Source organism: Balaenoptera ricei, chromosome 12 (assembly GCF_028023285.1).
Source record: "Balaenoptera ricei isolate mBalRic1 chromosome 12, mBalRic1.hap2, whole genome shotgun sequence".
Classification (NCBI taxonomy): domain Eukaryota; kingdom Metazoa; phylum Chordata; class Mammalia; order Artiodactyla; family Balaenopteridae; genus Balaenoptera; species Balaenoptera ricei.
Genome location: NC_082650.1, coordinates 35,741,735 through 35,764,899, shown reverse-complemented (window position 1 = coordinate 35,764,899; position 23,165 = coordinate 35,741,735). Strand labels below are relative to the sequence as shown.

Below are 23,165 nucleotides of genomic sequence, written 5' to 3'. Positions count from 1 at the left end.
GGGCCAGCCCTCGGCTTTCCCACCCCGGGGTGGACCAACGAACCTTATTTTTCGCTGCCAAGGGCCCCTACCTGAACTTGGAACAGAAGGAAGTAGTGGACCCTCTCCTCTCCTCCCCAAGCCGGGAAAAAACTTTCCAAATCTCATTCCCAGTCCCCCAGATGAGAAACCAAATTGCACAAGAGATCTCGAGAAGATTTGAGAGACGGAGAGTGAGAGAGAGAGAGAGAGCGGCGCTGGGCGAGGGCAAGCAGACTGCGGAGGGAACTGCCTGAGGGGAGGAGGAATCTTCCAGAGGCTCAGCAAAGACTCCGTTTGGGAGAACGTCGCAGCACAGTTGGATTTCCAAAGGTGTGTGAGCGCACACACCTCTGAGTCCTACCCGCTCCGGGCAGGTAACGGGCGGCCGACCTGACCACCAGTGCCCACTGAGCTTCCCCCGGACCACCCGCCCGGCGCCCAGCTGCAGCTACTTCTGCTGAAAGAAAGAAAGGAAAGGAGAAAAGCAACAGAGGAGGGGCTCAAGAAAGCTGGGAAGGAGTCCGCAGCCAGAAACCCTGCAGCAATCTGCCAAGGGGGCGAGAAGCGAGCTTCCCTGGGGCAGTGGTTGCGCGCCGGCGCCGGGAGTGGAGGCGCGAGGGAGCCGGGACGCGGGCCCCCGGGAGCGGGGTGCGCCCAGCCTGAGGCGGTTGAGACCGGCCGGCGTCGGGGGCGGGGAGGGGGGAGTCTCGCGGCCGCTGGACCGTCCACCTCCACGGTCTCAGCCCGAGCGCGCCCGCCTCTCCCCGCGACCGCGACCCTTCTGAAGAGGGGCTCTTCTGGGCACGCAGTGCCTCCCCCCACTCCCTCCGGCTCCTGTTCTCCCGCCTTCTTTGCAGTGTCCAGAGATGCTCCGCCGCAGACCCGGGACCCCTTAGGCGCCTCTTCCCGTCCCTCTGCCAAATCGCGACGCCTGTACTTTTCCAGCTCCCTCTTTCCCTCTTGAAATTGAAAGTTATTGAGGTCGCTCAGGGTTGTTGCTCCAGCAGTTTCCTTCCCCGCCCCCGAGCTCCCCCCGCCCCCAGCAGCCATCCCCCTCCCCTCCCCCCTCCCTCGCCCCGTCCCTCCCTCCCTCCCTCCCACCCACCCTCTCGCCCTCCCTCCACCACTGGAGCGGCTCCTGCTCGCGAACAGCAGAAGCAGCTCGGGGTCTCTCCGCCGCCCCTTGGCCATGGCCGCGGTGCTGACGGCGCCCGCTCCCCTCCGCTCCCGGGGCCCCCGCCGCTGCCGCAGCAACCTCTAAGCCCAAGGGGCCGCCACCGTCGCCACCGCCCACCCGGATCCCGCCCGCGGCCGCCGCCGCCGCGCACCATGCTACCTGCGGCCGCCCTGGCGAGGCCGCTCGCTGCTTCTGGAACCCTCACTTGCGGCACTGACAGCCACCGTACGGGAGCCCCCGCAGCTCAGGGCTCGGACAGTTTGAAAGTACAGTAGTTGGTTTCCCTGACCACCCGACCCGCTTCGTTTGCCATCCCAGCTCGCCTATCGGATCTGAGTGGAGGAGTCCGCTGCTTGGATTCTCTCTTGCTCTCCATATACGCCTAACACCTACGTGTATTTCTAAAACATTCAATATTAATTAACAATCAAAAGAAAAAGGAGAAAAGGAAGGGAAATATTACTGGGTTACTATGCACTTGCGACTGATTTCTTGTTTTTTTATCATTTTGAACTTTTTGGAATACATCGGCAGCCAAAACGCCTCCCGGGGAAGGCGCCAGCGAAGAAGTAAGTGCAGGCTTTTTTACGCATTTGCTCCCTCCCGCCGCGTTCACCTGTCGGGTCGCTTTGCCTGTCCTGAGTCGGCTCCCAGAGGCAGCGGTCCTCCCACCCAGCACCCCACGCCTCGAGAGGAGGTAACAGTTTAGGCTCCTGTGTTGGCGTCTTTCACGCCTTTCTCTTCGCGCCCCTCTCTTCCCCCGCATCCTTCTGGGTGCCAGAGTCCGGCGGACCCGGCGCTAAGGTGGCTCCCGCACCCTCATAATTTCAGGTTCGCGGAAAAGTTCGGCCCTTCGTTAGACTAGCTCGAGGGATTTGTGCTTTCCTCCCGAGACTTGGACGGGGCACTCGAGCCCCCAGGCATCACGGACGCCCGGACGGCTGGACGCCCCTGACCACTGAGTTCCCGCCGGGGAAGGCGCGGCCGCGGCGCCCGCTCACCTTGCGTCGCCGCCTCGCTTGGGGAGACCTCGCAGGGTCCTCCCGCGGCGCTGGGGTCGCGAGGAACTCTCCCGCCCCTCGGGAAATGGCGAGCGAGCGCCTGCGCGGCCGCTCTACCCCCAGCCACGCACGAGTGGAACCGAAGGGCGCGCGGGGCGCTCGGGGTTCGCGTGCCTGCGCGCTTAAGGAGACGCTCGGCGTCCCAGTACGGGGGATGTGAGGGCTGCCGAACCGGCCGCTGGGAGCTGGAGGTGCCAGGTTTCCAGTTACAATCTTGCCTGTCACGCGTGAGCGCTTTTACCGTCTCAGGCCCTTTCAAGTGGGTCCCCTGGGGCAGACACACACACTGAGGGGTGGGGTTCCCCTAAAGACTCAGGCTCGCCTCCTCGCTGCCCCTTATCCCGATTCCAGTTACTTGGATGGTTGGCTTGTGAAGACTTCCTAGGACAGTGCCCTAGCTGGGATGAAACGGGCACCGCCCCCCCCACCAGGGCACCCTCAACCCGGGTTGGTCTGTTTCAAGGTGGCGTCTTCCGTAGATGAGGAGACAGACCCGAGAAAGGCACCTCTCCCTGCCCCTAGGTAGCCCGGCGCGCTGGCCGCTCCGCTCCGGCGTATGTGCAGGCGTGGGGAGTTCCTTCGCAGATAGAACCGAGGGCGACGCTGGCTCCAGCGTGGGGTCGCTGGCGGGGACTGGGAGGGAGAAAACTTCCCGGGGCGCAGAGAGCGATGCTATTGCCTTGACCGACTCGGACCTCCGCCGCCCAGGAGCCAATGACGCTTGGCGGCGCCTGGTCCCGCGCGCAGAGCCACCTCGGATCGCTGGCCCGCGAAGCCCCTGGGGGCAAGCTCGGGTACAGCGCAGAGGACACAGCACAGTCTTGTGTGAGATGGAGATTTTAGAAATCTCTTCTCCGCCACAGTTTGTGCCCTGTCTCTGGACGTGAGGGACCCCTGAAAGCTCCCTTTGTGCCGCTTGCCTAGGGCAGACAAGGTTTGATTCACCTGAAAACTGCTTCTAAGAAACGCTGTACCAAAGCGCCAGGGGCTCCCGCCCGGCCTCAGCGCCTCTAGGATCGCGTAGCGGGGGGCAGGAGGGCCTAATCTAAGCACGTCGGGGCATCCGATTTATTATGCTTGGCCTCTGGATGGTTGTATTCTTCGAAACTCCTCCACTCACCCTTTCACTCGAGACTTGCGGCCGCCTCCCAAAAGAAGTGGCTTAGAGCTCGAGACTTGCCCTCGCTTCTGGCGGTCCCCAGGTCCCCTTCTCGCAGAGTCCGGCCAGGGGAACTGAATCGCAGGTCGGTGGGGAGAGAGAGGCATGCTGGGCACAAGCGCAGCCTCCTGCTTTCCATCCCTCTTCCAGCCAGTGCCCACCCGGCGCCCATGGCCCACACCCTCCTTCACCCCACTGAGGACCCCGGGGCCAGGAGCCACACAATCGCAGGGGAGGGACGGGGTCCTGAGTGTCAGAGTGGTCTCCGATTGCAGTTTGGGGGCCCCTGTTTCTGATGGAAGACACCGGAAAGAAAGCTGGCCATCCATTCGTTCTCACTTCCCCCCAGCAAGGACAGCGGTGCAGGAAGCTGCCCAGTGGTGCTGCCCCAAGTCTTCTGGGAGCAGAGGGGGGATGGAGCACCCCTAGGCTCCGATTAGAGAGGATTTACAGAGTCCAAAGGCGAGCTGCTTTTTGATCTGCCTTAATCTTCTCAAGGCCAAGTCAAAGGCGCCCTCTTGTTGTGTAGTGGGGATGAGAAAGGGAGTGGGTGGAATTGTGTTGAAATTCCGATTGTTCTGTGGGTGTGGGGCCGGGAGAGAGCTCCCCTAGCAGGGGATGCTCCTTGCTCCTTCACACTTGAGTCTGCCTTTGCTCCTGGGGTTTGCTGATGCAACCCTGGGAGAGGGGCGACCCCTTGCGTTCTCCGAGGAGACAGAGGAGACTCTCTTGGCAGGTGCAGCATGGGGTTTGTTCTTGTTTGTTTGTTAGGTTTTGGTTTTTTTAGAATGGGGAAGGAGTAGAGGGTAAGGTCCAGAAAATCAAGGTCAAATTGCAGGTGGACAAACTCGTTTCTTTGGAAATCTCTGAAAAAAACGTTTTCTCAAATAGGGACTGGGAAAAAGTTGTTTAAATGAAAAATAAGGTAGTAGTCAAAGGTATTCTAGAAAGAAACGGTCTTTCCTATTTTTGCTTCAAGAGACAATTAAAGTATTTAACCTCTTGGCCTATAGATAAATAGCTTCACTCTCCTAAACTTTTAAATCTTAACTAATGATAGAAATTTGGGGTGTAAGAACTATTTTTCAGAGTTTTTAAAGTGGTCTCTTGAATGTTTTGGTAGAAAAGTTTCTTGCAAAAACATGTTCATTTGCAGTGTTTAGTATTATCAAGTCTAAGGAACCATGGCTAATCCGCAGATAAAGCAGATACAGCTATCTATATCAGTAATCTCCTGTTTCCCTCAAGGAACTGCTATTCCATTTATCTCTACTTTGTTGCAAACTAGTGATCCTGTTTCCTCTTAAAAATAACATTTTAAACAGGAGTTTTGTACTTTAAAAAAATATCTATTATGTTATGGATGAATAAATACTCAATAACTTTTTTACCTGCTTGGATTCATATACAGCTCCTAGAGTTGACTAAGTTGAATTTACTCAAGATAAAAATGAAATGCAATCCTTATTCAAAAATCCTCAACCAGAAATGTTTTCAGAGGATGTGAAATAAAGAATCCTGAATGGAGTTTTGAACTCATTTCCAGCTCAGCCTTTGCTGCTTGGTACAATCAGCTTCTGAATTCTAGCTTATCTGCTAATAAAAGTAAAGGTTATATGTGCCATAATAACCGCAGTACCGTACAATTGCACCACACTTTCACTTGAGTTATTCACTTGGGTCCCTAAATAGCCACTTGAAGTATAGAAGCAGGTATTAATATCCCCATTTTACAGGGAAAGAACCCAAAAAACAGAGGCTAAGTAACCACCTATACAAAGCCATACAGCTACTAAATGGAACTTATCTCCTGCTATTTATGCCATATGTTGGCCCACGTCAGAGAGAAGATGTCAGGCGTGTTAAATAATAAATCTGATGGTCTCAAAACCACCATTTATCCTATGTTTGTAGAATAAGCTGTTCTAATTGGAAATTTTTGAACGATATTTATATGTATTATACATTAATGACCAATGTCAAAGAGTTAAATACCTGATAGTGATAATGAAGCTTGCTAAATATAATATTATTTAGTTATTAAGAAGACATTGTAGGATCATATTATGCCAGAAGACTATTGTGAGAAACATCAGATGCCACTGTAGTACCCTTTTTATTTGATGCCATCTATTAATTGGTTTTTAATTGCTTAGATTCCAGATAGATCCAGCTTTTGAAAAGCCATTGTAGGCATAATAATTACCAAGCACTCATTGCACAATCTATAAAACTTTTAAAAATCTTTCATAAAGATGTTTGAAATAAAGGAGTAAGAACATAAGAGAAATCATTTTAATGGTGATAAAATGAAAACCGATTTACTGGAATACAGTGGTCATTGCTCATGATACCATTTTGGATGTTAAGCCATTCTTTGAGATTCTGATACACTCTTGATGATTACACAGCTAACCTGGAAAATAATAGGTTAACTACAAGACAGAAAAATCTTTCATTCTATTATGCATTTTGTCATATTAATTTTGAATGAAAATGTATAGTTTGGATATTGGCTACAACGCATTTTTTCACCTGTCTACTTTTGTCACCAGTCTACCTTGTTTTTGAGTGAAACACTGTTTAATAGATGAAGATATGAGTAAAATTTGCTAGAGAAAGTATATTCTGCAACATATCATGTGATATCTGTATGAATCCAAGCCCCAAATTCAAACTCTTAGGCATTAATGGCAACATCTAAATATAAACAAAAGACACTTATTTTTGTGAATTCTAATTTAATCATCATTACACTATCAAAATTGTTTCTTAAAGTATCTCTTTGTTATACTATTTTAATTCTTTATTACTTCAATAAAAGGATTTTATTAAGAACATTAAGGATGATAATTTTTGAATATTGTCTTTTTAGTCCCAAGTTATTCTATGTAAAGTAATTGAGAATATAATAAGCATAAAATTGATTTAATGGCATTACTTCAATATTTTTAAGGATGAAATATGAACGGTATTTTAACTTGCAAGTAGATAAGTTTTGTTGAATCATTTCTCCATTAAATATTTCCTGGAATTTAATATTCTACAAATTAGTTCCCCAGAAAGTGATGAATGGGAAATTACAGCATGTAGTTAAATTTGATTTTCAAGTTATTATGGGGAAACTCTTGCCACACTACTACAAAACAAGTGTATTAGTCATCTGATCGTTTTAGTCTGTTTTAATCTGGACAGAGATCTCCAGATTGCTACGGAGTATCTCAAATATTTTCTAGTTAAATGGTTAATCTTTTTTAAAAAATGCAATAGTTCTTTTGAATTCTATATATTATTGATAGAATACTGTGTGTTGTCAGAAACCTTTGTAGAGTTAAGACCACATGATCCCTCTGCAATTATAAGAATGAACTATCAAAAAATAAAACTATTCCACATACAGCAGTTTTCTAAATCATCTTTCCCCTCTTTATCTCTATCCAAATGTTTCATTTTGGACGTTGTCCTGACCTCTCTTCCCACTTCCTCACTATTCACTCTCCCCAGCCCCCAAAACATCCTTTTCCAAGCAGTGAATTCTTGAAATGCCATCAGAGTGGGTATTATGTTTCATGAAATGTAAGAATCAACTTTGGTTACCATTAGGAAAACATCATTCAGTTTTGAGAGCATGGTAAGGATCATGTAAGACAGTGTGTTGAAATTATATGTTTTACTTGGTTAAGACTATTTCTTCTCTGAACCGTGCATCATACACTGGCATTCATTTGAGAATGATCATTTGAAAAAGTGTCGCATCATAAGTTATATAGATATTTTTTGCCTTGCTTTTGATTTTGAGGAAAAACGTGGGTTGCTTTCTTGACTGTGAATTTTTTCTTAAGGTTTAAAATGATTCGATTATCTTAAAATTTACCGTTTGTTGGCCAACCTAGTAAATTTGAAATGCTTTGCAGTTATACCTTAACAAAACATGTAAAGTATAAAATACACATCTGTAAAAGACGCTGCCCATTTTTTCTATTTGTTTAATTCTGTCCATCAGATCTTTCCATTCAGGACTATTACTAGCATTCCGACTAAAGTACTTAACCAGCAATGCTGAAAAGAATGGAATGTTCCATTCTCAAGGATTGTCAGGGTGCTGAGGATGCCATTGAGTGCTAAGAAATCCCATCTTCTGCTCCAAAGATGTTTCAACAACATGCAACTTTTAGGCAAAATACCTGAATTCTTTTTACATATAAAAAGTTTGAATAATTTCAAAAACTCATTTAAAAAAAAACATGGCTGCAGGTGCCTCTTCTCTGATAATATTTCTGCCTTATTTATATTCTTGGCGAGGTAACTAGGTAACTGGGTAACCTAGGTAAAGAGGTCTAGTTACCATCTGCTGTCACTAAAACTGTTCTGGAAGTTTTTAGGGAAAATTCAATGGTACTAAAGGAGATGATTGCCCAATTAAATACATATTTAATGGCCTTTAACTGCTTTTATGCTTTATGCCTTATGCAAGTATCTAACCCAGTCTTCAAAATACTACCTTATTAGGTTTCCATCTGACCTTTAAGAATTTGATGGATAGCAGCAAACATCATAAAATCATGGTACAGACTGAGACCTAAGAAGTCATTGAAGGAGAATTCCCAGTGTGTGTTGAGAAAAGTAGGCTAAGAAGTAGAAGACCTGGGTTCTACATCTAGCACTGCTAGTAATATCTGAATAACCCAGACAAGTCCCTTTACCACACTAAGCTGCAGTTCCTCATCTGTGAAGTGAGGTGATTGGTTAAAAATTTAGATCTAAGCAATTCTTATAGGTTCTTCAACTTTTAATCTTTTGGTATAAGAACATGAACCAGGAGTAGCGAGTTAGTTCTTCTAAACTTAGTTGTTTTATTCAACCAAGTTTAGTGGATGAAGATTAAGAATACAAAAAGGGACTTCCCTGGTGGTCCAGTGGTTAAGAATCCACCTTCCAATGCAGGGGATGCCAATTCAATCCCTGGTCGGGGAACTAAGGTCCCACATGCTGCGGGGCAACTAAGCCCTCAGTCCGCAACTAGAGAAGCCCATGCACCACAATGAAGAGCCCGTGTGCGGCAACGAAAGATCCCATGTGCAGCAAATAAGACACGATGCAGCCATTATTAAATAAATAAATAAATAAATAAATAAATAAATAAAGAGTAAGAGGAGGAAAGAGGTCATCTTAAAAAAAAAAAAGAATACAAACAAATATAAGTATTCACTTATTATAAGTAAATCCATCATATAAAGATTAATAAGTAACTTATCAACATAGAGACTGAATTAATTATGATATTCCTCACCCATCGCAATATCTAGTGCCTGAAAACCATAGCCATAGCGTAAATCCACATACTCCATTTTTGGCAAGTCCATTTTGTCCTTGGGCTTAGAGTCACAGGGAGCTGGTTTGGAATCCCAGCTAGAAAGATGCATCAGAACTCCCCTACCATGACAGGAGTTTAGAAGTGGCCCTGTGATGGGACGGAAGCGGCAAGTACAAAGGCCCAGGTTTAAGCTTATAAGACCCTGTGCTATGACAGTGACTGATTGAGCACGAGAGTGCATATGAAGGGAAAAGAGGAAGAGAGCCATACTTGGCACTAAACTTTGGCTTATAAGGACTCATGTCTGGGTGAAAAACAATTATGTCTATCTTTTTGATTAGAGATAATCAAAAAGAACAGGAAAGTAAGACAAGCAGATTTGTTAGGAAACTTATTTTCCTTTTGCGCTGTCTTTGAGGGCCAGCAGGGCATTTAGGAACTCTGAATCAAAGTTGCAGAGAGTTTCAGGAGCTGAAGATAAGCATTTTTGAGTTACTCCCATAAAAGGCATAGTTGAATACATGAGATAAAAATCTGGCAGTTTCTTGTTTATTGTTATTAAAATGTTTGCTGTGCTGACATTGAGACTCACTTTTACTGGTAGTATCAAAATAAGATGAATTACATTAAGGTACTTTGTCTATAGAATCTAATATATCATTTTCAACTGTGGTTTCTCATTTTTATAGCCCTTTTTGTGCTACGTAAGAAAATGGTCACTGGTATCAGGAGTGGTAATTTTACGTTGCCAAGTCTTCCACTTGAAGGTCATACTTGGAAGTCTCATCACCTGTGGAACGATATTCCTTTGCCACAGGATCTTAGGTAGACCTGAAAAACTTTATAGTAAGGAAAGATTAGTTTCCTTAAGGTGTAAAAATGATTTTTTATATCGTTCCACTTGGATCTAGCATCTACTCATAGCATTCTACTTTCAAGCAGATTTCTCAACAAAGTGTGCTCTCTTAAAATAAGAAATTCTCAGGATGGAATGAAACTTGAAGGAATTCAGTCCATCTATATAATACGTGAACTACTTCTGCAGCATCCCCACCGAGTAATTGCCTAGCCTCAGTAACAACCAGGTTCCATGCCCTCTCTTGCTTCTTCTAGGCAAGTTGGGTCTTCTGGATCAGGAAGCAGGTTATACTTTCTAGTGGTCTGTTCTCCTACTTCTCTTCTGAGCACTTGGCTGGGGCATGGGATTACATTTAGTCACCTTAAAACATCTTTCTAAAATGAATACATAATAATTCAATGCACTATATTCACTCCCAAAAATTGTCCTTAGAAAACTAGCTGGTAAGCATATTTATAATTATACTCCAATACAAAGCACATTCCTGAGAGTAAGTGGTAAAGCAGCCCCCATTTTATAACCACATAATACAAACCACCACCACACAATATAAAATAACAGAATTTGTGAAATGCTTATTTTAGAACACTATTTTCTTAACATATGCTTGATAAGCTGGTAAGAAAAAGTGCCGCTAGTTTCTCATTGTTAGGTACAATGGGACCTCACATATGTGAACACACAGTCATCTCGACAAAGGCTGTCATATAAGAAGAGACAGTATCAGCCACATTTAGATGATAAGAAAGAGGTACCACAGTTCTCAGAACCACTGTTATATTCACATACATTCTATCTTAATATGCATTTATATTTATATGTTAAAGTGAGTATTGTGATAATGATTATCGTTTAAATAGCTGCTGTGTTTTAATCACCTGTGAGTGCCAGACTCTGTCCTTGATGTTTTTGCAAATATTATCTCAATTAGTCCTCACACTTACCTTGTAAGGCAGGTGCCAGTAGTCCCATATCAGTCGCCTGAGGTCATTCAACAAAGATGTGGTGGACCTAGGATTCCAGCCCAGGACTGACTCCAAAGCCCATGTCCTTCTTTGATTTTTTCATGTCACTTCAACTACTGGGATTGGTACTTGAAGCAATCATGGGAGTGTTTTCTCAAACGCTACCCCACTTTTTCTTTCCTTTACTCTCTTTGCTCATTATCTCTTCCTCCTCATTTAACAAACCACAAGTCTTCTTCAAACATTTACTCTAGAGGTTGCTTCTGGTATTCTAATACTCCTTCCCACATCTCTCTCTTTTCTCTGTCCTTTTTCCTCTCTTTCCTTAAACCTGCCCTATTGATGGTTTTTAAACATAGAAAGTTGCTGATTTTTTTTTCATTAGAAGCAATAGAATAGCACAGTTTATATGAAATAATCTAAGATTATTCTTCCCATCTATGGTGCACAATTCCAAGAGAAGACTAACTAAGGCATGAGAATGTGGGCAAAATCTATAATTTTGCAGTTAAATATCAAAATCCTTCTCTGTAATTTATAACCACAATAGATATTTCACTGGCTAGTTTTTGCTGTCCAGAAAAGTTATCTTTATGGTGCTTCATAAAATCTCTTATTTATATTACTTTTACTATGAGCATTAACAGTAACCTCCACTCCGAATTCTTGCTTTATGGGCCTTGGTACAGTGATTTTTCAACCCTGATTTCCAATTAGAATCACCTGGGGATCTTAAAAAAAAAAAGCCAGACTCTATCTTAGACCAAATGAAGCAATCTCTGGGGATGGGGCCTGAACATCTGCATTTTCAAAAGTAGTCCTGGTGATTCTAAGGTACAGCCAAGACTGAGAAGTACCACTGGATCCTTAATTCAAGGATAACTCTTACAGCTAAGCAACTGTTGAAAACAATGCCAGTTTCATGAGAGTTCGACAGAAAAAATAGGCTTGTGTGGAGTATGATAAGAGATGAGATATGTGTCGTTCGAACAGATAGTAGTTTAAAATATAAAGCAGTCTGATAGCCCCAGATTGTTGATCAGTTGAGTACTGTTTAACTTGTGGCACTGACTGGTGCAGACAAGACCATCTGATTGAGAATTGTCTCAGCCAGAGGGTCTAAGAAGACATAGCAGAGGGCACACAGTAGAACATGATGGTGAGTTTAGCAGATACTGCTGCTGTTTTCACAGATAAGAACCCTGCTGCTAGGAGAGGTGCGATCAGGAGTGAGGGTGCTTGCTGCTGAACTGTACCAGGGGTTAGGGAGGCAGTGAATAGAAGATGAGGTATCAGCCATACCCCCAATTTTTTTTTCAAAGCTACATAATCATAAACAACTGTTTTCATGTCTTACCAGATGACGGTGCCCTAGAGTCCTCTTTGTTTTCAGGAAAAATGAAATGGTTAGAGAATGGCCTCTGATAAGAAATAAACATCCTTTTCTTTTATGGTTTCTACAATTACTGACTAACTTTATATTGACTACTGGTGATCAGTAAAACTACTATAAATAGCATAGTTGTAACTCTATCTTAATGGGTTAAGTTTTGCAGTAGGTTGTTTATTCTTGAACTTACTGTTCTTACTTCTCTCCTAATGTGCTCTTCTTTAAGTGGTTATCTTCATTAAATCTTGTTTATTATTCTTTTCTAGTCCATGAACGATGTTCAAACCTTGCCATAAACCAGGGAAAACTCCATGTAAAAGTGAGGTGGACGTCTGGGCTTCCTGTCAGACTTAATTCTGTTCGTTAAGGGGGCTCCTTGGGAGAATTTGGGTTCCAGTGAGTCACTAGGCCAAATCCCAATAACCACAATTGCCAAAAGTAATTAGACTGAGGAAAGCCAGGCTTTTGGGGAGGAGGGTCATCAGAGCACGCTTGAGCCATTGCTCCGTGGTCAGACCTAGTTACTTGTCCCTAGGGAATGGGAGCAATCATGAGTTACAGAGAGCAGGAAACCCACCAGAAAACAATGCTTTTCCACCAATTTTTTTTTTCCTCAATAGGTTATTCATCCTAAGCATGCAAGAGATGGAAATGTGTCGCCAGTATACGTGCGCAGTGCAAATCACCGTCATCTTATAAACCACCTTGTCTGCCTGCATGAGGGCAGACGCACACATACAGAACTCCTGCTGTCATCACTGCAAGTTCTCCTCCTCCCTTCCTGAGTAGATAAAAAGAACCCAAGGAATGTAGTCTGAGTCTTTGTACAAGAGGTGTCTGATTAGGATGGGAAGGGACGGGGGAAAGGATCTTTGTAAACATCCTAAGGTCAATTTAGATATAATATTCCTGACGTAACATTTGGAAATAAGAAAATAGTAGTATATTGCACAGGACAGGAGCTCTAAATCCTGTAGATCTAGGAAAAGGCCAAGAGCAAGCTTAGGATTTCTTTTACTGAAAACAATACCATTTTGAAATATGGTGCTGTAAGCAGCTAAATCAAAATTATTAAGAACTAAGCGGTGCTTTGATTTTAAGTTTTCAATATGCTAGAAATTAGAAGATTGTTAAGACTTTCTATAGGAAAATATTCAAGTAGCACAAATATATCTATGCTTAATAACCTCAGTGAAAGTTCACCTTTGAAACTATTGACACTGCCTCAAATACCCAGCAAGGTTACTCTGTCACCTCATGTGCTGGATCTTTAATTGAACAAAGTCACAGAGTTCCCACTGTCCTTAATGTGGTAAGTTTCCCATTCTCTTATGATTCAGAATGACGTCAGTATATTTTAGTACTCCTATGACCTCAGACCTTAGACGCCTGTGGCCTTAGACTCTCTTTGTTTAAACATGTGGATGGGTGATATTGCTTATTTTAAATCCACAGAAAGGCACGCAGTCAGATTCTTATTCTGGCCAGCCTTCTGTGGCAACTGGCAATCTCCAGGTAACACTGGACAAATAAACCCTGACCTCATGCCCTGTGTACATCAAAGAGTTATAATGATCTGCTATCAATATGATATTACCAGTTTAGTGGAATCATATATTTGATTTTATCTGGTCTTAAATTTGACCATGAGCTGATTTAAGAATTGAAGAATCTTAACTTTTGGAAATTTAGCAGCAAAACGGTGACCTTGCATTTACTTGTATCACTCACTACCTTTTGATGGCATGTAGTTCCTGCCATGCAATACAGAAGATGTAGACAAGTGCTGCTTGGCCACAAACTAAATGAGCACATACTGAGCTGCTGAAGATTTGTTTCGTACAGAATTCAGTCTTGTTTTCCAATTTATGAGCAATTTGTTGATCTAAGTTTAACAGGACCCTCATTACTGTTTGGTAACAAGAAATAAAGCCTGAAGGCGGTATCCTTAGCCCCTCTGGCCTCAATTCACAGACTCATTTCATGCCACCCTCAAGATGTTAACTCTTAGCCCTCTCCACAAAGACTAGTATAATTTAAAAGGGGCAGTCTCTCCTATAGCATATTTCTAAGACATCCATCCAGCATTCCATTTCTGTCCAGAGCTTGATGTAAATCCAAACTTTTAACATAGATCAGTGGGATTCCCTTGGAAGCCAATTAGACTTGCAAGATCATGTCGATGCATCCTTGGCCCTAGTACAATCAATAGCATGTGCCATTCTACCTAGCCCTGAGCCTCCAGGGCCCAGCCCTGATTCATGTGTGTTTTCAGACTTGTGAGCATTATGTGCCCATACCTCAACGTTTAATTTCTAATAGAATAAGGGAGATTTCCAGCAAGAGTAGGTCCAGACCATTTCAGGCTACTTCTACCATTTTCAGTACCCATGTGGACACCTCATTGACGTTCTAGGAATTCATCATGAACTGTTTGCCTTTGAACTTAATATCTTGCCCATACTACAAATGGAGAGCTTACAAACCCAGAAATCTTTGTGTAATCATTTCTTAACCAAACTACTTAATTCACAGACTTTGGGGCAGAAGTACCATCGTTCATCAGATAAGAACACATTTCAAATGAAAATTGCCAAGATTTTCCAATGCAGGATATTTTCTCTACCCTTCCTAGCCCAAACTTACTTTCTCATCCACTCCTCAAATTCTAAACCACTACTAAGATGAGTCGAACAGTCTTAATTTTAGGCTCTTCCAAAGAAAAAACAAACACACAGACAGCCGAGTTAATTTATGAAACACTGCTGCATTTATCTTGGCATTTATCTTGGCAGATTTCACTTCTCTCCTGTCTAACTTTTGCATGCTGACTCTCTCACTCAGCAATTCATGGAAGGAACAAGTCATTTCTATATATTAAGCACCTTGAGGGCCACTGCATAGAATGATTGTGGTGTTCCTTCACACTTCCTATACAAGTTTCTTTCCTCATATACAATTTATTTGCTGGGTCTCTGAAACCGAATCCATCCCTTTACTTTAAACCTGAAGCAAATGGAGAGCCATTTTTATAAGAGCAATAAACGAAAGTGGCTGTTCAGATACTTTACTTGAATTTGTCTACACACTGAAGTACCTTTTTGTTAATACAGACCCTTCATATTCTAGCAAGCAGCTTCCTGAAAATCTAGGGCTGCTTAAAATTATACGACCAGGAACCAGGAATCTCCCCTTCCCCCCACACCAGCCCCTGCTCCTGGGAGTATGCCAGCAGTTTTGCAGGATTCATTCTGACAACTGTTCTGGTGTAAATATTTAGAGAAATCCTTTCCATTAGAGATGAAACAAAGTGTAAGTAACTGTTCCCAAAAGATATATCTTATTACTGTTTGCAACAACAGGCCTTATGCTATCTGATGCACAGATTCCAATATTGTACACTGAAGAAAAGACTAAGGGAAAAAAGAATCCAGATAGGAAGTAGATTGAACTCTGTGTAACCTGAACTGAAAAATATTATACGTTATCACCAGAGAGATGACATGTTTTAATGTGCACAGAATGTAGGGGAAATGAGTTAAACTAAATTGAAAATAGTAAAAATTGGCTACTAGTGTTTAATAAAAAGTGAGGGGCAGTTACAGATTTTTCTATCACCCTGTCAGTTCAGTGTAGTTCTTAGCTATTTCTCCATATTCCCAACAAAATGAAGTAATACATCTGAGATCCTATCTGATGTATGTTCTGGTTTCTGTGTTGTTATTCAAGAACTATTAAAAGGGATAATAGCTAAGCTCTAATACTTGTATCAAATATCACTTGTTAAAACAGGGTGGTAACCTAGCCTCAAGGGGTGGAAGCGCACCAGTGTTCCACTTCTGCACGTTACTGTTTGCATGGCATTTTCAAGTGTTTTATATACTAGGGGATTACACAGCTAAGTCATTTAAAACATCGGAGGCTTCATTGACTGAATTTCAAATTAATTCTACTGTATTGATGATTACTGTGATACTTGACTAGAAAAGGTATACACTACTTATTATTTCCTCCTTCGCTTGATGATTTAAGGCCTACACTAAAATATAAAAAGCCAAGAATTTTAATTCAGTTTCTTTATCGATAAGTCACAATCTAAGATTTCTCATTAGTATATGTAGTTTTTTCTTCTTTACAGGAGTAAGATTTTTCTTTTTACTTTACATAGAATCTTTTTTCTGCTGAAAAGCATTTTAGAGAAAAGATGCTATATAAATAATGTTGTTAAAATATCTACAATGGGATTTTATTCCTCCTTGTTTTGCTTCTAACTTATAGTGACAACCATTCACTGCTGAGTCTCCAGTTGGATCCCACTTGAATCCTATATTTGTTGATGATTTTGCAAAGAAAATAAAAAGAGATTTAAGGGAGATGACATGGAAACTTCATAAACTTCATTGTGGGAGAATAACATCTTTCTCGTTGCCTTTTTACAATCTTGATCTTTTTGAGTTTGGACTATAGCTAGAGAAATGCCACATTAGAGGGTAGGTGGGTTGATTTCTCATTAACACTCTGCTGTATAATTTAGACAAGTCATTTAGTCTGTGATTCAGTTGCATCCACTATAAAATCTGACTCTTAATCTTTCATTTATTTGAACAAGCAAGAGACTGATCTTGAAGTCCCTGCAACAGTAAGATCAAAGAGCTTTCCCTTTCCTTCTTGTAGCATGCTCTATCCTTAGACAACTATCTGTCAAAACTTCAAGAATGTGGAGTTAGAGCTTGAATTCAAAAGCATGAGATTTTCTTTATACTTTCATGGAGTTTTTTAGATCATATTTTTAAAAAGCTAACAAATGAAAAAGAAGTTCTGTTGGGGGGGAAAGTACAGGGAAAATTGAAATTAAACTTAGCCTAAAATAACATAAATTCATTCATTCATTCAACAGCTATTTATTGGACATTTAGTATGTGCTGAGATTACAAAAGTGAACAAAACACACGTGATTTGTAGCATGTCACAGTCGTTAAGGAAAAAAACAAACAAACCATGAAACCAGAATTAAACAGTATTTGGCCTAAGATAAGTGAAAACTGTTAGGCACTCTTTCTAAGCTGTATAACTTTTCTTTTTAAGTCTTGTTTAAATAGAACTGGAATCAGATTGTTCACAAATAAGCTTAATGAACACCCAGATTTTTCTCTGGAAAACAAGGATACTAGACATCATGTGGGGAAGACGCAGGAAGGTAGAGGAAAGATCAACTGAAAACACTGGAATTTATTGGGCCTCCCAGTATTTTCTTGCTTGAAAATTTATGACCGATGAATAGGAGTCATGGCTTAGCATGACGTTTGTGACAATCATAGGAAGTTTGCTATGCAAACTATAAACGTGGTTGGCATTGTTAGGTAACGCTTGTAATGGAGCGGCATGGTTTAGCTGAGCGAATTTCCTTTTTTGGCACTGAATAATTTCTATAGTTGAACTTTCACACTAGTTCATTAACTGGAATCACTTTTATCAAACAAACATTAAAATATTGTATGTTTAAACATTAGTGCATTTTTGTCCATCTCTCAGAGGCATTTTTCAAACCTTTTATGGTAACCCTTGACCACTACATGGAACATACAATCCGATCTACTTAAAGCACCAGTTTGGCAAATGCATGTCAACAAGTTATTTGGATTTCTTATGTGATCTTTCCTAACATCAATTGAAAGCTTTAAATGTCAGTTGCCAGAATTCAGAGTCTTGAAAATAATATGATCCAACTCTTTTCTGTATGTTATTACTAACTTGTGAAGGATTTTGCATAAGGAGAGGTGACTATCAGGTGTTTTTATATATGTTATCTCATGTAGCCTTCACACCAATCTCGTGATATATAGTTAACTATTTTAGAAATGAAGAAACTGAGGCTTAAACTAATTAGGAAACGGATCAAAATGACATAGTCAGAAAGGGTAGAATTAAGTGTATACCCAGATCTTATGGCCTAAAGCACAGCTTTCCCCATTACACTCTGCTTTTCATTAAGCCCATTAACGGAGAAGGCCAAAGGAGGTTTAAATGAGGGAAATTCTCTTTCTGCTACTGAGGCAGAACTACTGATGCCTCCTTAGGCAAGAGAGTAAACTGGGCTAATTGACAGAAGTGGTTAGTTGGGAAGTATAATGAGAAGCCTTTAAACGGTTGTTAAAGCAGGGGCCTGATAAGATCACAACTACTGTTCTTCAAAGTTCACTGTAATTGCTCAATGGGAGCAGAAGTGGGGGTAGGAAATGAAAGATGTGAGCTCTGTTCATAGGAAAGGGTGATTGATGAGGGTGGGGAGGGCACCCGGCTCTCTGGCTTTAGCCAATGAATGGTGCCATTTACTGAAATAGAAAACACTAGAGAAAGAGCCATGTGGATTAGGTGTACAACATGTTTTATTTTATTTTATTTTTTTATAAATTTATTTATTTATTTGTTTTTGGCTGCGTTGGGTCTTCATTGCTGTGCGCGGGCTTTCTCCAGTTACGGCGAGCGGGGGCTACTCTTCGTTGCAGTGCACGGGCTTCTCATTGCAGTGGCTTCTCTCGTTGCGGAGCATGAGCTCTAGGCGCGTGGGCTTCAGTAGTTGTAGCACGAGGGCTCAGTAGTTGTGGCACACGGGCTTAGTTGCTCCGCGGCATGTGGGATCTTCCCAAACCAGGGATCGAACCCGTGTCCCCTGCACTGGCAGGCAGATTCTTAACCACTGCGCCACCAGGGAAGTCCTACAGCATGTTTTAATAGCTAGGAAGATTGCAGGGATTAATGCATGCAGCATAATTCCCTCACGTAACTGAGGAGGAAAAAGAGAGGCAGAGAAGTGAATTACTTGACTGAAGTCACTTTGCAGTGGAGCCAAGAGTAGAAACAACTCCTGTGGCCATTCTGTAACACCAGACACCACATGGCAGATGGTTCCAAGGACGGACGTTCCAGAGAAGTGCTCTGTGGATCTTCTGGCAATCTGATTTCTTATTTGTTTAATTAACGGTCGTTTCAAAGAGAATTATTTGTTCACTGGATATTTATTTCACAATCTCTTCATTTTCTTACTCCATGAGATCTAAACGTTAAAAAGTTTCTATAACCTGTTGTCCTAGTCTAACAAGACTCACAATAGGGCACAATTTTTAAAAAACAAACCAATTATACATACTCTCATCAAATACAGTTGTCAGTTTCCTCATCAAATATATTCTTATTCTATTCCTGGGAATGGTTAGGTTCAGATTTGGCCCTGAGATGGTAAAGTACCATTATGCCCATTATTAACAATAACATATCAATATAATTTTGTACAGCTTATAAACACATGCATATTTGTACGCATATTTGTCTTACAAGTTCATGGCCATTCCTGCATTACCAGAATCCCCATTCATCTCCTGTGAAGTTCCTACTATTAGTTTAATTTCTTTGAGTTTGACAATAAAGGCATGCAAATTAGGGGAAATCTTTGTTATGGATGAGATGATTCTTATTGGCTGACAAGGTGAATTGGTGGCTCTTTAAGGTTCTTTCCCATTTAAATACCCATGTGTGAACTCATCCTGGAAGGTGGGGTGGGGGAAATTCCAAGGGGAAAGGGTACCAAATAAGCTATTTTAAAGACAGAACAGAAATGCTTTTAAATCTAAGAATAAAATTCTAAGCCCATGGCTCCCCTGATAGTCCTTATAAGCTAAAATAAATTAAAAATAAAGATTCATAGTGATACATTATTTTATAAAATATTAAGGAAAACAACTTACCCATTTTGCTATTTCACTATAATCATTTATTTTTGTTATATATCGAGTAATGAATTAGGATCTTGAAATTTGCTCCCTGATTAATATTCTGGTGATACAGTATCCAAAGTAACATGCCTATAGAGGGTATGATGGAAGATGAACCAAGTTGGATCTCTTTTTGTTACTAAAGATTTGGCTGTATAGTCTCAATGTAGAGTGATCATTATCACGGACCACAGGAACATTTATTTCATCCAGTGAGGAAGATGGAAAATCAGAGGAATAACAGTCAGGTGTCTCTGCTCCTACTCTGGGCAAGATTCATGACTAACTTTCCAGAATCTGTCTCCACAATGACTAATCACGAGGAAATGAACATCAGGGAATGATCTTAAACACTGGAAATGTAATGGGATATTGATGCTGTAAGAAATCACGCTTAGCTTCAGCATTTTAGTTCTCTTTGGTTTTGGAGAACTCTTAGATTCCATACGTAAATGCGTGCACACTCAGGTGTAATGATTGAACTGCCGGGTTGCAAGCACTCCCCCCAACTTTGTTTTCTGAACTCCTATTACGCATGAACAACTTTTCCTAAAGTCCCATCACCTTTCAAAACCATGACGTTTCCTTGTTACCGGCACAGCCAACTCCTTGGCCCGCTATTCATGCTCCTTATGTTTAGTCTTAACTTTCTCTCCGCTCTAATCCTCTCCATAAATTTCACATTCCAGTCAAACCAAAAAAAAAAAAAAAAAAAAAAAACCCTGAAAAGTGCCACTAATGCTAGGTGATCCTTGTCAAGGCACCAAAACTCCATAAGCCTCAGCTTTTGTTTTTGGGGGGATTTGGGTTTTTTTTAATACAATGAAGGGGTTTAGGGTTTTATTCTTTATGATGCATTATGAACCTGTTAATGTGCCTTGTCCTGGGCTATGTGTTTGGGATACAGAAGGGAGATAAGACAAGTCCAGGCCCCAGGACCTCAGAATAAAACAATCATTTTCACCTGCTTTTCTCCCTCCCTCAATCACCTATCCTTCTAGTTTGATATCTGAATTCCTTTATCTCAGTTAACCACATCATTTTATGCCTGGTCTCCCAAATTAGAAACCCCCAACTCAACATGTATTACTTTTTCATTTTCCCATTGAAAATTGATTGTCAAATCCTGTCAATCCTGTCCAGTCTTCTTTGAAAATAACTTAAAAATCCATGCTCTCTTTTTGCATTCCATTAATACTATTCTAATTCAGCTAACAGCAATGCCAGGTACAGAACACAACATCCTATTGACTCTCTCAACTTTTAGTCTCTCCTTCCCAGTGATTCTTTTCTCCACCATCATAGAGGATTTACTTAGAACCAAATTAGATCATGTCACTGATTTGTCCATAAACAGTTCATCCAAATTACATGTAAGATTAAATTCAAATCCCCACCCAGTTTCTCCTTATTTCTCAATATCCAGCTCAAATGTCAGGTCTCCCAAGTAGGTGTTTCCAGGTGGTTAGTTGTTTCCTTTCTCCCTGGCCTTGTACACAGTGTTTACCACGCTGGCTTGACCTTGTTTATAGTCTCTAGCCATACTTGGAACTCCTAGGTCTTATCCATCTTTTCATCCAAAGCACCAAGCATTGTTTGACAAACTGTCTGAAGGAAACCAGAAAGCATATTGGGTGTGCTCTATGGTAGTACAACTTTCTGAAAGACAGATTAACGTTCACTGTGGGAGATGTTTTAAGATGTTCAATATGAGGGGATGCAGTAAAATAATTATGTTGGCTGCCCCCAAATATCATAAGATTTGTTTTACTAAACATGATTAAATAGACTGTTCTGGGGAAGCTGTTTGAACTAAATCCCTCTAAAGTTCCAAAGGTTTATGATTCTATCAGCTGGAAGCTAATTAACTGTGTGGATGTCAGTGTTCTCATCTGAAATCTAAGGTCCCATAAAATTCCACAGTTTTATATTCACCATTATCCCAAATGTTCTTTATATATTCCTACATAAACATTCCTGTTCATAACATTCCCTCTCTTTCCATTCGTCTAAGTTCTTCTCTTCCTTCAAGTGCCATAACTATTCCTAATCGTTCTCTACAGTCTTCAGATACCTCAGCCATCAGTTATTGCCCCTACCTTTTAATTTCTGTTGTAAATTTCTAAACTATGTATTTACAGCCCTCAGAATATAAACAGACTATTCTACTAACTGTATTGTAGAATTCTTGAGCCAGGGACCGTGTTTCGTCTCTCAGTCCCTACTAGAGAATTTCCAGTAATCACTGAATAAATACTTAGTTGTGAGGATGGCCATGATGTGATACTGAGAGTGTGGTATTTGTATCACCTGCATCACATTCACCTGGGGTGCTTCTTATAAATGCAGCTACCTAGGCCCACCTCTTCATTCCCAAATCAAAATCTTTTGGAGTAAAACCTATGCATCTGCATTATTAACAAGTACTCCAGGTCATCTTCACATACAGTAAAGTTTGAGAACCACAGGCATAGAACTTCACTTTCTCTATACCATTCTGGTACCATTTCCATGGCATGCCTGACCTCCTTCAGTCTGTTTAAGCAGTTTCTTGTCATCAGTGTGTTGCTAGAGTCCCAGAGGACTTCTTGCTCAGAATGTTGTTTGAGACCACCATTGATACCCATTAAAAGCTGTGTCTGCAGTCCTTAAAATGTAGCCCCTCTCTATGACTGTTCGTGAATCCTTGGCTCCTCAAGTTTCCCCAAATCTGTGTTAGAAAGAAGCTTCAGCATCTGCCCTCTCTCCTGTCTCCTTGCTTGGAGGCTTTTGAGGAGTTGTTATTGACTAAAGCTTCCAGCTACCTTGAATAAGAGTCGAAATAGTACAAGGATGTGTTTGGTACTTCTTGAGTAAAACAAAATGTCTTACACTTACTGATCTGTAACGAGTGCCTGTAAGAGTGCTAGGTGCTCACACATGGTCTCACTTAATCCCCCCAGTGTCTATCGAGTAGATATTTTCAGGTTGCAGATGAGGAAGCTTAGGCTCAAAGAGGTTAAGCAACTATTGTCTAAATAAATAATCAGACTCTTATTTGTGAACTCTTCGACACAGATTATTGGTTTTTTTCATCTTTGGATGTTCACCAACTAGCCCAGTGTCTGGATGTTAGAAAACTTAATTGTTTAAATGAATAGCTAGATGAAGAGGTACCTTCTGGTTTTTCAGTTAGTAAACGTCAGAACTCTGTTTGAGTCCAGAGCAAGTTCTCCACCGCCCATTTCCTGTGCTCCTCTAGGGAACATGCAAGGCCCATTTCTGAATGAGGGGGTACCACAGTGAATCATGCACATAAATACAAAAATGCATCATACTCACAAAGGTGCATGTCAGCTCCTGTTCTGTCAGCAATTTTGTGAATCTAGGAGAAAAATCCACTTATTTTTTTCTGCTCAGGACTTTAGATGTCACACATAAAGCTGGATTTATTTAATGGTATACCCACTA

General features: G+C 41.7%; 1 protein-coding gene across 3 annotated transcripts in view; it reads left to right on the top strand.

The window, feature by feature from the left end:
• Positions 1–243: 243 nt before the first annotated feature.
• The window catches only part of RSPO3 (R-spondin 3), an 85,600-nt gene continuing 62,678 nt past the window's right edge, over positions 244–23,165 (top strand). For all 3 annotated transcript variants that reach the window (XM_059941264.1, XM_059941261.1, XM_059941263.1), the window contains exon 1: positions 244–1,767. In XM_059941264.1, coding sequence (XP_059797247.1) covers positions 1,671–1,767 — 97 coding nt within the window. In that variant the 5' untranslated portion in view covers positions 244–1,670. The remainder of the gene's footprint in view (positions 1,768–23,165) is intronic.